Below are 17,284 nucleotides of genomic sequence, written 5' to 3' on the forward strand. Positions count from 1 at the left end.
TCAACTTTTTAAAATTTGAAGTCACGATGTAGTCACAATGTAGTCATGATGTAGTTACCAGTGTAGTCTCGTCGGTGTTATCCAGATAGGAGTGCTTCAAAAGCCAACCAGGCTCAGCTACTCAGGAGAAACCCGTACTCAAAAGACAGCTCAACGCAACTGTAACTATTCAAGCCAGACAACATCAATTTGGAATATTACGAACATTTTGGACTAACTTTAACTGTGAATTAGTGAAATTAGTGACTTTATTATTTGGAACATTTGAACTTTATTGATTTGTAAATTGTTTCGGCATCATTATTATTATTTGGACCAGTTACTATATAAAATTGTTACAACTTGCTGCTTGCTTTATAGTTTTGCCTGCCATTGCTTAAGTCTTGCGAAAGACTGACCCACTGTCCCTTGGGCTGTGCATGTTCGATAGTCCCCCTTAAACTCGACGTGCATTGGCTCTTGGTGACATATTATTTATATTTTATAAATAAATTTCTTTTCACCAGAAATGTTATTCATAAAAAAGCGTATGAGTTTAGTAATATCACTTTCGGACACGCAAGATAGAGATGTATATTATACACCTAATAGTTCAAAATGGAAAGTTATAAGTTATCGGCCGTGTACACTTATCAATACACTAAGAAGTGAAACGATGCATGAATTTGCAAACTCGACAGGAAATCGCTTGAATACCTGGACGTGTCACCTCACACCCCCTCCAATACCTTTGGGAGTAATACCTTTAGCCATGCGGGTGATCAGTGGAGCGAAGATCCTAATTTATTTGAATAAAGTTTATTATATAAAAGAATTATGAACTAATTAGATTTCCGAAAACAATTCAAGTTTCACGGAAGACTTATTTATGATTTGAAATTTTGACTTTTTCACTAATTCCTATATTATCAGTCTAAAAATAACAGATCCTGGTTATTTAAAAAAAAAAGAATAAAATTTTCTGTATCAAGTTAGTTAACTAGTCGGATAAAACAACCGTACGATTGACGAGATATCGACACGCAATTACGACTACATCGGGTTACTGTAGTTTTGGTCCTTAGACATATCTTGACTGCAAATCGGAGAAGGTGACAAAATGGCCGACCGCAGAGAATTGATACTCTAAATTTAAAATCGATGGTGATCTCTTATCTAGCAGAATAAAACTTTAATATCTATGAATTTGAGCATTTTTATACAGAATAAACATAATATCAATTTTTAATTTTTTTGCGAAGTTTCCCTTTAAAATATTTAAAATTCTTGGAACATTTTTGTTTATTTATTACCAATGTATGGTAAATGGTTAGTAATTAAAGAAAAAATAAAGGCATCATCTAATGTAAAGGTTCTATTTTAAAAAATGATGCTCTATCATATGTATATGCTCAAAGTAATAAAAGAATTGAATTGAAGAACATGAGAGCATACACATTTTTAAGGCACAAAATATGCCTGGATTTCTGTTGTTGTCTTGTTACAGTTATGTTACTATATGAACAGATTTCAACCCTTATTGACACTATGATGCTAAATGAACTCAAACTGAAATATTGTTTATACTGTAACACATAAAGAATTGTAGTTTCTAAAAATAGAATTTGGATTAAAGAACAACATACATTTTAAAATATCAATTCATTAAAGTGAATTTTAAAATTGAATGGTTTTTTTTATCAATAAATCTATACATGAGTGCAAGAAGAACTAATATATTTAGTACACCCTTACTGACATTTTAATCAAATATATAAATACAATACTTACACTCCTGAGAAGAGTCATATCTTGTAGGTAGAATGCCACATAGAACAAGCTTATAAAACAATTCACAAAGTCAAACTGTAAATAGAAACAAACTGTGTATTCCATATATATCACATATGTTTCTTACCTCCTATAACACTTTTACTTTAAGTAAGTGTTAGGTGTTTGCCATTACAATGACACCTGCAGAAGTATGGCAATCTGTGTGTTAGAGCAGTTTTCAGTAAACATACCAGTTTGTAAAAAGATTATTTGTGGATGCAAGGGTAATCAACAAGAAAGGGACTTGTAGCAAGTTTAAGAAATAATCCATTCTGTATCATGCTTATGACATCATATAAGATTATGGTATGGAACAGACCTTAAGATTCCTTTCTTCTTTTATATATGTTAGTGCGTTGCTGCATCAATGATGTTAACTCCCAATCTCATTTCACTCATACTTTTGGTGTTTTTTATTTGAGATTTTCAACACTAATTAGGTTTGGCAACTGACTTTTTGCGTTTTATATTCAAGACTACATAACACAATGAGCCACATAAACGATAAGAAGTCGTTAGTGTTTGTGTTTATGATTACGGAAGGCACCAAATATCCAAGCTTGCAATAATCTCCATTTTGCTTCGGTACCTCTCGTTGCTTTTTCAAACAGCTCCACACACAACAAGACAACCGGCCAGGCACAGTTACCAATGGTGTAGTTTCATTTCAAATACACAGTATATTATATATTTTGTTTATGTATGCACACAAGTAGTTCCAATATGTATTTTGCATAAAATAAAGGAGAATAAAAGTCTACATTCTTATATGCTGCACACAATATCATATTAAACAAATTACAGTTTTTAAATATATCATCATGATGATTATGTGTAATTTCAAATTTGAGCAATTGCTCACCAAGTCAGTTCAACTTAAAAATTTACATAAAATTAAACATTCTACAGTGTAAGTTGATAATTGGCAAAACTACATACATAAAGCAAGGATGTTTGGTACTAAATTTTTTGAACAAAAGTGCAGATATATATGGTAAGATTTACAGAATATTGTTTATATTTAACATACCAGAATAAGTTTGATGATAAAATGGTTATCATAAGACGACTGTAATCTGTGGTTTTCTGTAAATAAATAAAGAAAAACAACTAAAATTGATTAAAATTTCCATTTAGAAATTATTGACTAAGGTTCCAACTCCCTGAGGCAAAGTTATTCATAGATGAAATGAGCTATACATTGTACATCCTTGTTAGTCATACAGCTCAAATTTTAGCATTTTTTCCCTGATGAATGATAAATACTACAGAGTCTTGACACACCAAATTTATTAAGTGTAACTTTCAATTTTTAAATATAACCAGCCTGAATCAAAATGCCTTTGGTAATATGATTTTATTTGGTTCAGACATTTGCTCTTTTTTTTTTATTAAATTTTAAGTCACCAATGCAAGGATTCTAAGTGTGTCCTGATGTAAATGTTCCAGACCATATGAGTATTTGGACCATATGAGTATACACGTACATTCCAGCTGACCATATATGAATTGGGATCATATAGGTTAAATTTAAACAAACGTTTATCAAAATCTTTATTTTAAGTTATACAAATTGTTATTATTACAATTAGATGGATAAAATGAATAAGCGAACAATTGAAATTACATATTTGTTTAATTGTATATCCGTGAATTCTATTTTATTACTAGTTTAAACATATTTTATTGTTCAAAATGACAAAAGGATCAGACACAAGTTTTACAACTTAGTAACGTCTTCTCCAATTATTACTTATTATTCTAGGCCTAGGTGACAATAGCTTCTACAAAGACCGTCATATTTTAAAAAATTTACATGTTTTGTTAATGCATGTTCCTTTACGTATGCATTTTTTGGTAGTTAAGTTCATAAATATTCTAAAAAAATTGTCCTCCCACATTATGTTTACTTCCTATAACTTCAATTTCAATGCGCATACTGGGCTAAAATTAATGAATTACTGACATGCTAAATACAGGAGATTAACAGATTAAATAAGCATGATTTTTGCAAATAGTTAAAATATTAAGTTTTTATTTCAATTACTGTTGAACTCTTTATACTATAATTTATGTTGATCTGTTATATACATTTGTATCTAATAAACTTGACCAACTTCTTAATATTAGTCAGACCGTGTCTTGTTTTGTTCTAGACTGACATGCTAACTCAGATTTTTAAAACAATGTAATTATAGAAGGAAGAATCCCATCTTACCTGAACACATATTCTGATCCTGATCAAATGAAGAATTTATTTTTAAGTGTTGCAAGCTTGGACAGTAAAAAAACAAATTTGTCGTATAAGTATTGACAGTGACCTATAGTTGTTAATTTCTGTGTCTTTTGGTCTCTTCTGGAGAGCAATCATACCATATCATCTTTTTTCTATATAAATATTAAACTTTTGGTTTGACATGAGCACAGGATCAAAATGCTAACATACAGAGGAGTCTAACACATACAGAGGAGTCTAACATACAGAGGAGTCAAACATGCTACTTCTAGACAACATAGGCCATCAAACACAATATTTAAAACTAACTTTTTCATGATTAGATAATCTTTTGTAAACTAATATTACTTACCCCAATCATTCAGTTTCTTAGCAACACTTCTATAAATAGTGTTAACAACTCCAATGATAATTGCGTAGATTGCCGTTGGGAGATATAAGACACCCATGTTAAACCAAGATTTGTCATTTTCGTACTTCTTGTCTGCTAATGCTTGCAAATAGAAGTATCCCAACATCACATAAAATGCAACAACTAGCCAAAAGGCAACTACTGGTACAGTCACACCATAGAATCTGGCAACACGCTTCCATTTGGGATAAACTGGTTCTGGTTTGCCTGTGACAACATTTCTACCAATTTTTCCATAAAAGTTTGCTCTTGGCTCTTCAAATTTTGATGATACAATGTCAGTAGTCCCCCATCTAAAAGACAGTTCTGCATTGTATCGCTTCCATGCCTCCAAAAACAATGTTGCCCAAATCAAATTGAACACAGAAAAGATGGCTTCTCTGTACATGCTTTCCCATGATGTTACGAAATAAATGATGCCAATCATAGCAGGAGGAAGCAGGGCTATTGTATAAAATCCCAAGAATGCAAAATATAGAGCTATTTTATCTCCAAAGTAATACTGAATTCTATCTGTAAACAAAATCAACATATCTTAATTATAAAAAATTATGTTGTGAAGCAATTTGGCTGGATGTATAATAAATTGGAAATAATGTTTACCATGACAGAACATCCCATACATATATTATGGAGGTACACATAGGCTAAAAAAAAGACAGAAAAAATATGAAGAAGGCAATCAAATGTGTGGGACATTACTCCAACAAGTTCACTGCTGCATTTGTGTCTATCGTTTTCATAAATATATTTTACAATTTCACAGCATAATAATATAACATATTCTTTTAATTCTATTTCAAGGAGTGTTGAAAAAGGCATTGTTAAACCAACTTTTTCAAATTCACTAATTATAGAAATTGATATCCTTTTTCAGCATGTTCAAGGTGTGACCCTAAAGTCCAAATTCGAAAACAGTTAATTCAGAATTCATTCTGAGGATAATTTATTAATGTAAAATCTTAGGCAACTGACAATAATATGAGGTTGACTCACTCCTCTAAATTTATAATATATAACTATAAGAAATCTTGTGCAAATGATAAAAATTGCAAACTCTGTCCATTTATATACTGTAAATTTAGAAATTGATGCGGATCTTTTTACTACTGCACAAAAAAAATTACAGTATGACATTTCCAATAATAAAAACTTACACTTTCAGTTGTGATTTTCCCAAATAAAAGTTTTGCTATTGCATCAATCAGATTTCACATTTTTGCCAATGGTCAAGGATTTGCAATATTACATGCATGCATTAATTTCTGAATTTACAACAATCAAAATGTTACATTGACTTGTAGAATTACAATATATTGTTACGTCGTAAGTATAATAATAACTTATTTCAAATATTTTAAACAAATGGAACCTCAAAGACTGTTGTATGAGAAGAAGAAAACCAAATTTCTTACATCACTTTGAAAAGGATTGCATCTCCACCAATTTGTGAATTAAACAGTCATTGTTTGCTTTATATGAAGAATGTGCAGGTTTTTGCCAGTGAGTTATTTTTGTCCAAATCTCCTTGCAGTTATATAAATTTGTTATCCATCTGTTTGAATTGTATGAGCTTTTGATTTTGCCATTTGTCTATGGACTTTCTGTTTTGAAAGGAGTAGGTTCAGTAAGACCCCTTTTTGGCCCCAAAATATAGCAGTTTTACAAAATTTTGAAAATGTAATCTTTTGGCTATTTACTGGAAAGTAGAATGCTTCTGCTACATAAATATGGGTTGTTTTTGACAATACAATGCACATATATCGAGTACTAGCATCATTAAGTCATGCTAAATTACTGAAATCCTCACAATTTTAGCATTTTAGTTAAATTTTAGACTGTTTCCGTCTTAAATGAAAGTGGCCGCATTCGTGTTCATTCATAATATTGAAATGTAAGTTGTATTTGATGATAATACATAACATATATAAAGGTTGAGGATGAACATGGATGCGGCCACATTCATTTTTGACAACAAGAGTGCACACGATGAAATGTCTCGCCTTCTATACTAATCATTGATATTTTGTTGATAGTCCTAAGTTTAAAGCTAAGCTTTATTACAACTGTCACATAAACTTAACATTAACCAAGATAACTAAATAAAGACCAATGAACCTTGAAAATGAGGTCAAGGTCAGATGAATCATGCCAGGCAGACAAGTACAGCTAACAATGCTTCTATACAACATATAGTTGACCCATTACTGATAGTTTAAGAAAAATAGACCAAAACACAAAAACTTAACACTGTGCAATGAACCGTGAAAATGAGGTCAAGGTCAAATAAAACCTGCGCGACTGACATAAAGATCATAAAATATTTCCATACACCAAATATAGCTGACCTATGGCATATAGTATTAGATAAAAAGACCAAAACTCAAAAACTTAACTTTGACCACTGAACCATGAAAATGAGGTCAAGGTCACATGACATCTGCCCGCTAGACATGTATAAGCTTACAATCATTCCATACAACAAATATAGTAGACCTATTGCATATAGTATGAGAAAAACAGACCAAAACACAGACCTGCCAACTTTTGAAAATCTCCATGGGGGATTTAGCGCGCGACCAGATTTTTAAGGGTTACAATTTTAGCGACTTTTCTGTGTGCATTGTTTTTTACTCCTAAAATAGTCTTAAGTTTTCTTCTTTTTTCTTTTGGTATACTAATGATGAGCTTGTAGGCCTTGATTTCTTTTATTTGCATGATTCTTGTAGTATTTAATTATAAAATTGACAAAATAACTGAAGAATAGAGAAAAATGGCATTAAAAATAAAGGATTCAAAGTAGAGACCCCCCCCCCTTTTCCCCCTCCAAAGACCTTCTTATCTATGAACCTTGACTCAAAAGACATAAAACTACATGTCCTAAAGTTAGAAGGATGAAGACAGATTTTGATTTAGTCTTACTTATGGTCTTATCAGTATCAATGAGAAAATGGATAAAATTTGAGTTATCTTTCTTTGTATTCAGAGGTGCTCTTACCGGCGGAGGCTTATACAGTAACACAGTAGAAGTGAATACAAAATGGCGTTGATTTTAAATCAACAGACACACGACGTCTGGTTTCAAAAATTAAACGGATTTCAAGATGAACGATGTTTTCTTGAGAGTTCATTACAGTTCTCATCTTTCAATTAATTATGATTTTGTTGTGGAACTACGGCAAATGTTGCAAATTGTGCTTGTATAATAAATTGATAGGCTGTTTGACCAAATTTGTGTATACAAATTAATTTTGAGGACTGTTACGACCCATTAGGTAATCTGATTACATACAACCACTAATTATGACACCTGTTGTGACTGTTGATTAGCGTAGGGTTGTTTACTAGTCATAATATGTCCCCAGGTAAAATTATAGATTTTTTAAAATTGATCAGAAAAACTCCAAAATCGGTAAACAATTATTTTTTCCGGTATATTTGGTGAAAATCGGGATTTTGACTAGTTTTACGATCCCGATATCGGGATTCGGGTTGAGGGATAAAAATCGGGATGATACCGCGAAAATCGGGATAGTTGGCAGGTCTGAAAACACAAAAATTTAACTATAACCACTGAACCGTGAAAATGAGGTCAAGGTCAGATGACACCTGCCAGTTGGACATGTACACCTTACAGTCCTTCCATAGACTGAATATGCTAGCCCTATTGCTTATAGTATCTGAGATATGGACTTGACCACCAAAACTTTACCCTGTTCACTGATCCATGAAATGAGGTCGAGGTTAAGTGAAAACTGTCTGACAGACATGAGGACCTTGCAAGGTATGCACATATCAAATATAGTTATCCTATTACTTATAATAAGAGAGAATTCAACATTACAAAAAATTTGAACTTTTTTTTCAAGTAGTCACTGAACCATGAAAATGAGGTCAAGGTTATTGGACATGTGACTGACGGAAACTTCGTAACATGAAGCATCTATATACAAAGTATGAAGCATCCAGGTCTTCCACGTTCTAAAATATAAAGCTTTTAAGAAGTGAGCTAACACCGCCGCCGCCGGATCACTATCCCTATGTCGAGCTTTCTGCAACAAAAGTTGCAGGCTCGACAAAAACCATCTGAAAAATGATGTTTTTTGGCAAATTTGATAGATTTTTCATATTTAAGCTCGAATCGGAGCGTTCTAGATGACTAAATCAGTTAAAATCTTTCACATAAACTAATTTAATCAGTTGAAATAGACACTTGTGTTTAAAAATTGTCCAAAATATTTCGTTAGATGAACCTGAAATTTGAGGCCAAAATCAGCCCTTACCGGACCTTCTCCTTTCCTAGGACAAACACTTAGAACTTTAATGTTGAAATACAACTATTGTATAAAGCCGATTTTCACAAATTTAAACATTAATGTGCAATGAAAAAATTATGTCACAAGTAAAATTATAGTGTAGGTCAAGTAACCATTTCTTCTTTATTTTAGATAATGAGATCAACTCACCTATTGGTTGTTGTTTAAATGCATGCTTCATCTGATACCATTCAGCTCCTAACTTCTTCAAATATTCATCATCATGAATAGGGAAAACTGTTGTCAATATATTTCTACTCTGGTACTTTTTAACTAAAATAATTATTACAATAAAGTTGATTTTTTTTATTGGAGACTAAATCTAGAATTATAAATTCTAATGACTGAGTTTAGGATGAATGAAAGTATAAAGAGCAACCAATTGTTGTTGAAAAAGTTAGAGAGGTCTCTTGATTTCATATCAAATTGGACAGTCATGTTCATATTTCATTGATATCCACCTATATGAGTGCAGGAAAATGTTGTTCATCTCTAGGTTAGATTTTATATTAAATTTAAATATTGTAACTCTTGGTTTAAATTAAGCACTAGAGTAAATTTACTGTTGTTCATCCAATCTTTAATTTAACCCTTGTTTGACTTCTTGTTGAAATAATTCTGATTTAACCTCTCTCAGGCATCAGTTAAAAATTCATCTAAGGAATATTATTTTGTAAGTGTAAAATTCCTGTATATTACAGACATGCATTTTTTTTAGCATTCCACTGGGTCTGGTATTTGACTCCAATGTTAATGGCAAAACCCCTATATTTTACCAAATTTCTTGAGGAAGATAAATTGGCAATGATGTCAAAATTTGATTAAATCCTTCAGAGACTAAACAATAAGTTTTTTCATAATTTGCCATTTAGCAATTCTTTCAACATATATATAGTTAAATATATCTATATATATCTAAATATACACAAAACGATCACATTTTAGGCCAGGATTTTTTAATTTGTTGGTTTACGGATCCGCCGACCTGATTTTGCCGATTTGCAGAATAAAAATAAAATTGAATTTTCATGCTTTTTTTCCCCAACGACCTTAACAAAAACATTATCTCTAAAAAAATAAATAAAATATCCTTTTTTTATGAAATGAAATGCACTAATGGAATATGGTCACACTTTCTGTTTTGAAAGTGTGAAAGAACTAAAACTTCCAATTTACGTATCTAAAAATAGACAAATCAATCAAACCTGACCTTGAAATGTAGTTTGCGTAAATAATTTTGCGGAACGAAACCCGTTTTTGAAACCCATTACACATTTAGTTCGTTTCCTGTATTTGTCATCATTCCGTAAGATAGAAAAATGGAAAATGAAATTGTCCAACCGTGGAAGACATCAAGTTGAAGAACCTAATTAACACAAATCCTTTTTTTTCTTCAGACTTGTGTCATTGATAAAATAATATAAATAAATCGCCCATTTGGATAAAAAAAAACGGGAATGAATAACAACTGATGAACACGATTTCCTCGTTTTTCCAGTGGACGAGTCTATTACGTTTTTGTCATGTGTGTTGAAACTTATTTTCTTACGACGTTTTTGGATTTTTTTCTTTATCAGTTTTCGTGTTTGAAGATCATTAACCACCAAATTTCCTGAAATTTATTAAGGGCTACTTTTGTAAAATGACGATTTTATTTAGTCTTTGTCCGTGGACACAAACCCCCTTTTTTCACAGAAAATTATTAGACGAAGTCATGCGATGTTTATGGTAGCTGAGCAATAATGTTTCATCGAACTAATAAACATGTATAAGAAATGATGATAAAATAGCAAACCAAACATATTGTTATTGAAAGGTGAAATGTATTTTTTTTGGCATAATTTTTCTGTCTTGCGAGATTTTTTGGGGGTTTTTTTTCCGACCGACCCAACTTTTTCATAGGGAAAATTCGTAAACCAACAAATTAAAAAACCCTGGCCTTATATCAAAAGATGAAGTATCCATGCAAAAAGCAAAACCTACAGATTGCATTCAACATCTACAAAAAGTCAACTTTTAAAAAATGAGTAATTAAACTATGTCACAGGAATCAATTCTCACAAAATTAACAGTTAATATCCAAAAAAAATCGTTTTTAAAGCTATCAACTGGTATAAAAATGGTATTTTTAAGACAATTTCATAAAATGGTAAATTAATTTGTCTATAACTTTACCAAAAAATACATACATTGTCGTTTGCTGTTGTATAGCATTTTTGTTTTTTGTTCATCATTTTGTAAATAAATCAGGCCATTAGTTTTCTCTTTCGAATCATTTTACATTTTTGTCATTTTGGGACCTTTTACAAGCTGACTATGTAGTATGGGTTTTACTCATTGGTGACCTACAGTTAATTTCCGTGTTATTTGGTCTCTTGTTGAGAGTTGTCTCATTGGCAATCATACCACAATGTAGGTTGGCTTCAAAAATGTTGTACATGATTTTTTTGGCTAAAAATACTTTTTGACACCAATGGTTTAAGCGGGAGGAAATCTTTGGTATTACAAAATAGCATACCGTTAGACCAATAAAAACTTTGAAATAAGACATATTACAAAATTGCAAATGTCAGTTGTTTGTAAAGTTTACTTCCAAAATAATGTATAAAAACTTGAAAATCGTTGTATAATGGCTTTGAGAATAAAACAATTATACATTTCTTTATTTCTGCGAAAATAATTTAAGTTCTTGGATAATCCAGAAATGTCAAAGTTTTTATTTCACTGCTATTCACAAAAATGTTCAGGTTCACATACAACATTTTGGAAGCATGCATTTTGTCAAAATTTTCAAAACCTGTTTGTGAAATATTTTTTTCCTGAAAAATTTGTAATTTGCAACATTTTGGAAGCCCAGCGACGACAACATCATCTTATTTTTTATATACGGAACAAGGTTTGATAATAAATTCTAAACAAGAGGCTGTCACAACGACAGCAAACCAGATTTATTAACATTTATTTGTGTCCTGGCAATATCACAAGAACCATTATTGATGAATGGTGAAAGTGAAAATCGTCAATATCAAATTTGACCTCCATTTTGTCATCAGTATCAACATATTAAAATTCGAAAAGCTTAGATTGAATGGTTCATGAGTAAATGCAATAAAGTGAATGGAAACGCCATTTTACGATCTTTCAAGAACCATAACTCCTGAACGGTAAAAGTCAAAATTGTCATTATTAAACTTGACCTCCATTTTGTCATCAGTAACAACATATTAAAATTTGGGAAGCTTTGGTAGAACAGTTCATGTGTAAATACATGGACACGACTGGAAACTCCATTTTTCAATCTTTCAAGAACCATAACTCCTGAACGTTAAAAGTCAAAATCGTCATTATTGAACTTGACCTCCATTTCGTCATCAGTAACAACATATAAAAATTTCAAAAGCTTTGGTCGAATGGTTCATGAGAAAATGCATGGACACAACTGGAAACACCATTTTTCAATCTTTCAAGAACCATAACTCCTGAACGGTAAAAGTCAAAATCGTCATTATTGAACTTGACCTCCATTTTGTCATCAGTAACAACATATTAAAATTTGGGAAGCTTTGGTAGAACAGTTCATGTGAAAATACACGGACACGACTGGAAACTCCATTTTTCAATCTTTCAAGAACCATAACTCCTGAACGGTAAAAGTCAAAATCGTCATTATTGAACTTGACCTCCATTTTGTCATCAGTAACAACATATTAAAATTTGGGAAGCTTTAGTAGAACAGTTCATGCGTAAATGCACGGACACGACTGGAAAAACCATTTTTCAATCTTTCAAGAACCATAACTCCTGAACGGTAAAAGTCAAAATCGCCATTATTAAACTTGACCTTCATTTAGTTGTCAGTAACAACATATTAAAATTTTAAAAGCTTTGGTTGAACGGTTCATGAGTTAATGCACAGACAACATTTGATTGCCGCCCGCCCGACTGCCCGCCGTACATCCCCAAATCAATAACCGACATTTTTGTCACAAAAATCCGGTTAAAAACATAATCCAGCTTAAAATTCTACACCATGTGTAACAGTATAAAAACTATCATAACAGCATACAAATCTTTAACTTTATAATAAAACACAGCTTTTTAAGCAACTAAGGATTTTTTTTTATTTATCATATATACATACTTATACTTTTCCCTGGATACAACTTGATATTTTCATACCCAGGTATATGAGGGTCCTCCTCTGTTGCTCTGACAGCCTCAATTTCATGCAATATTATCTTCTGCTTTTCTGCCATTGTAAGAAAGGAATCAAGATCCTCTGAAATGAAGAAGATGGATGATAATACCAGGGGATGTCAATGAATACTTAAAAATACTCTAGTATTGATTGGAAGTTCTGAGTATTGAATATCAAAACAATACAGACTTATATAGGTTTCCTGCTAGAACATGGTCCTTATGTTTCTTTTGTTGTGAACGCCCATTGAATAATCTAATAGTAATCATAGTTTTACTCATCAGGAAGATACAAATAGAAATACATCAAACAACCAGATGCTCCGCAGGGCACAGCTTAATACGACCGCAGATGTTGAACCCTGAACAGTTGGGGCAAGTATGGACACAACATTCAAGCTGGATTCAGCTCTAAATTTGGATTGTGATTAAATAGTTGACACAGCATAGGTTTCTGACACAGAATGAATGTTGTTTTATGAACTTAAATTTTTTTTGTTGCTTTTGATCAATTCACTTTGCTGTTGAATATTAATCCTCTCAAAAATAAAATATTTGAAGAAATTTTCTTTTTAATTTCTGAAATCTGAAATGAGAAAAATTGAAACTCCCTCTGAAATTTTTTTTTCACCTCCCCCTTTCCCTTATTCCAAAAATGATCTCAATTCAAGTTTCTAATGGAGTTTGCAACAATAACTACTCATTTAAATACATCATAAAATATCAAAATATAAAATGTCATACAGTCATGGTTAAAATTAATTTCAATTAATAGGAACTTCTAAAAAAATAAATGGGGAATGTGTCCCTTTGGACACAGATGATGCCCCCACTAGCATATAACATTAACTAGAGGCTCTGAAGAGCCTGTGTCGCTCACCTTGGTCTATGTGCATATTATCAATGGACACAGATAAATTCATGACAAAATGGTGTTTTTGTGATGGTGATGTGTTTGTAGATATTTCTTGACTGAACATTCTTGTTGCTACAAATATTTCTCTCTATAATGAACTTGGCCCAGTAATTACAGAGGAAAATATTTCCAAAAACATGACGAAAAAGTTGTTAACAATTGACTATAAAGCGCAATAACTCCTTAAGGGGTCAATTGAAAATTTTGGTCATGTTGACTTATTTGTAGATCTTATTTTGCTGAACATTATTGCTGTTTACAGTTTATCTCTATCTATAATAATATTCAAGATAATAACCAAAATCTGCAAAATTTCCTTAAAATTACTAATTCGGGCGCAGCAACCCAACAACAGGTTGTCTGATTTGTCTGAAAATTTAAGGGCAGATAGATCTTGACCTGATAAACAATTTTACCCAGTCAGATTTGCTCTAAATGCTTTGTTGTCAGAGATATAAGCCAAAATCCACATTTCCCCTCTATGTTCTATTTTTAGCCATGACAGCCATCTTAATTGGTTGGACGGGTCACGCCTCACAATTTTTAAACTAAATACCCCAATAATGATTGTGGCCAAGTTTGGTTAAATTTGGCCCAGGAGTTTCAGAGGAAATTTACGAAAAATTAGTCAAAATTGACTATAAAGGGCAATAACTCCTTAAGGGGTCAACTGATAATTTTGGTCATGTTGACTTATTTGTAGATCTTACTTTGCTGAACATTATTGCTGTTTACAGTTTATCTCTTTCTATAATAATATTCAAGATAATAACTAAAATCTGCAAAATTTCCTTCAAATTACTTATTTCGGGGAAGCAACCCAATAACCGGTTGTCCTATTCATTGGAAAGTTTCAGGGCTGATAGATTTTCACTTGATGAACAATTTTACCCGATGTCAGATTTGCTCTAAATGCTTTGGTTTCAGAGTTATAAGCCAAAATCTACGTGATTTCACCCCTTTGTTCTATTTTTAGCCATGGCGGCCATCTTGGTTGGTTGGCCGGGTCACGCCACACATTTTTTAAACTAGATACCCCAAAGATGATTGTGGCCAAGTTTGGATTAATTTGGCCATGTAGTTTCAGAGGAGAAGATTTTCGAAAAATGGTTAAAAATTGACTATAAAGGGCAATAACTCCTAAAGGGGTCAACTGACCATTTCGGTCATGTTGACTTATTTGTAAATCTTACTTTGTTGAACATTATTACTGTTTACAGTTTATCTTTATCTATAATAATATTCAAGATAATAACCAAAAACAGCAAAAATTCCTTAAAATTACATATTCAGGGGCAGCAACCCAACAACGGGTTGTCTGATTCATCTGAAAATTTCAGGGCAGATAGATCTTGACCTGATAAACAATTTAACCCATGTAAGATTTGCTCTAAATGCTTTGGTTTTTTGAGTTATAAGCCAAAAACTGCATTTTACCCCTATGTTCTATTTTTAGCCATGGCGGCCATCTTGGTTGATTGGCGGGGTCACGCCACACATTTATTTAAACTAGATACCCCAATGATGATTGTGGCCAAGTTTGGTTTAATTTGGCCCAGTAATTTCAGAGAAGATTTTTGTAAAAGTTAACGACGACGGACGACGACGACGGACACAAAGTGATGGGAAAAGCTCACTTGGCCCTTCGGGCCAGGTGAGCAAAAAAGGGTTATAACTCAAGAACTGTTAAAGTGAAGCTGCCAAAAATTGAACTTAAACTGAGTTAAGAGGTAATAAGCATTATATGCACATTTCATTAAATTTAGTTGAGACACTTTAGTTAAGAGAACAGAAACGAAAAAATTCTTCAATTTTTCCACTTGTAAAAGGGCATAACCCTAGAATGGTAATCAAAGTGCTTGTAATCACTGAATGGTAAAAATTGCTTTAGTTTATCAGTTGGTAATACAAGTGAATATTGCATTGTATATTGATTTAAGTTGATTCAACTACTATTCTGGACAAAGAAAGATAACTCCAGTTTTCAAAGAAGATTTCATAAAGCATATTGGTTTTATGTGATTCAACAACCATTCTGGACAAAGATAGATAATTCCAATTTATTGTCTTGAAACTACAAAAATGCTTGTTTTTGGCCCCTTTTTGCCCTTTTTTCTTAGACTGTTTGCCCCATAACCCTTAAAATATATCCCAACCTTCTACTTATGGTATTAAACATTGTGGTACAATTTCAGAACAATTGAAATACTTATATACAACTTATTGTCCTGACACTAGATAAATGCTTGTTTTGTGCCCCTTGGACCCCTAATTCCTAAACCTTAGGGACCATAACCCCCAAAACCAATCCCAAGCTTCCTTTTGTGGTTATAAACTTTGTGTTAAAATTTTATTGATTTCTATTTACTTATACTAAAGTTATTATCCGTAAACCATCCGTCTTCGGACAACTCTGATGAAGACCCCGACGTGATACCAATATACGATCGCAAATTTTTTTGTGGTCGTATAAAAAGCAATTAAATGGCACATTAAACTAAATTTCAAAAGCCATTTTATAAAAAGGCATATGCAGGATTCCTGCACTAACCAGATCCTAAGAAATTGTGTGCATCATGTATTGAGAATTCTCTGTAATTTCCATCCCCATACTTCTTCTCCATATCCATCATATCTGCTCCTAGCAACAGCCTTTCAGTGGTGCCCCCTACATACAAAAGTGTTTCCTAAAAAGAAAAGGAAATTTTTCAGAGTTATTAATGTTTCAATTCAAAAGTTTAACTGAAACTTTCATAATTTGTGATGAACTTATATGAGAATACTAAGTAAAATTGAATGCATTGATGCAAAATCACATTATTTTTTTACTACAAGTAAACATAGAACATAGTTAACATAGTATTACTACAATTCAAAGGAAATAAGAAAAGCTGTTCATCAAAGTTTTAACAACTGGTCAATAACATGGATATCATTTAATACAGAGATGATTGTGAGGTTTCTGTTTATGCAAATAATGCAACTATGAGAATATCGCAATAAGAGCTCACATTCTGATATTAGATACATATAAAAATTGTCTGTATGCAGATTTTTCTGAAATCGCAATAATTTTATATCTCCGACATTTGTATATTCTTTAAAAAATCATAAATAATAAGTGCATGCCATTATTTCTTAATAAACCATATTACCAGACACATCTAAAAAATGTGGAAACAGATTTATACAGATGCAAATTGATAGTGTTAGATTTTGAACTGTTAGTTAAGTTTAATCCACTCCTGGTTTTTAAAACCATGCAGACAACTTCAAAAAAAGTATTGATTGTGTATATAACAGTAAACTATTGTAGGAACTGAAGCATATAATTACTATTGCTAAAATCAAATCCATAAACTAAACAATACATTTACCATTAAACATGTTTTTAC

General features: G+C 32.0%; 1 protein-coding gene across 7 annotated transcripts in view; it reads right to left on the minus strand.

Moving 5' to 3' along the window:
• The window catches only part of LOC139523924 (anoctamin-10-like), a 63,096-nt gene that overhangs the window by 19,478 nt on the left and 26,334 nt on the right, over positions 1-17,284 (minus strand). For all 7 annotated transcript variants that reach the window (XM_071318338.1, XM_071318340.1, XM_071318339.1 and 4 more), the window contains exons 3-8: positions 16,441-16,576; positions 12,918-13,055; positions 8,927-9,049; positions 4,401-4,973; positions 2,843-2,898; positions 1,771-1,845 (exon numbers count right to left, since the gene is read on the minus strand). In XM_071318338.1, coding sequence (XP_071174439.1) covers positions 1,771-1,845; positions 2,843-2,898; positions 4,401-4,973; positions 8,927-9,049; positions 12,918-13,055; positions 16,441-16,576 — 1,101 coding nt within the window. The remainder of the gene's footprint in view (positions 1-1,770; positions 1,846-2,842; positions 2,899-4,400; positions 4,974-8,926; positions 9,050-12,917; positions 13,056-16,440; positions 16,577-17,284) is intronic.

The sequence above is a fragment of the Mytilus edulis genome, chromosome 5, assembly GCF_963676685.1.
Source record: "Mytilus edulis chromosome 5, xbMytEdul2.2, whole genome shotgun sequence".
NCBI lineage: Eukaryota > Metazoa > Mollusca > Bivalvia > Mytilida > Mytilidae > Mytilus > Mytilus edulis.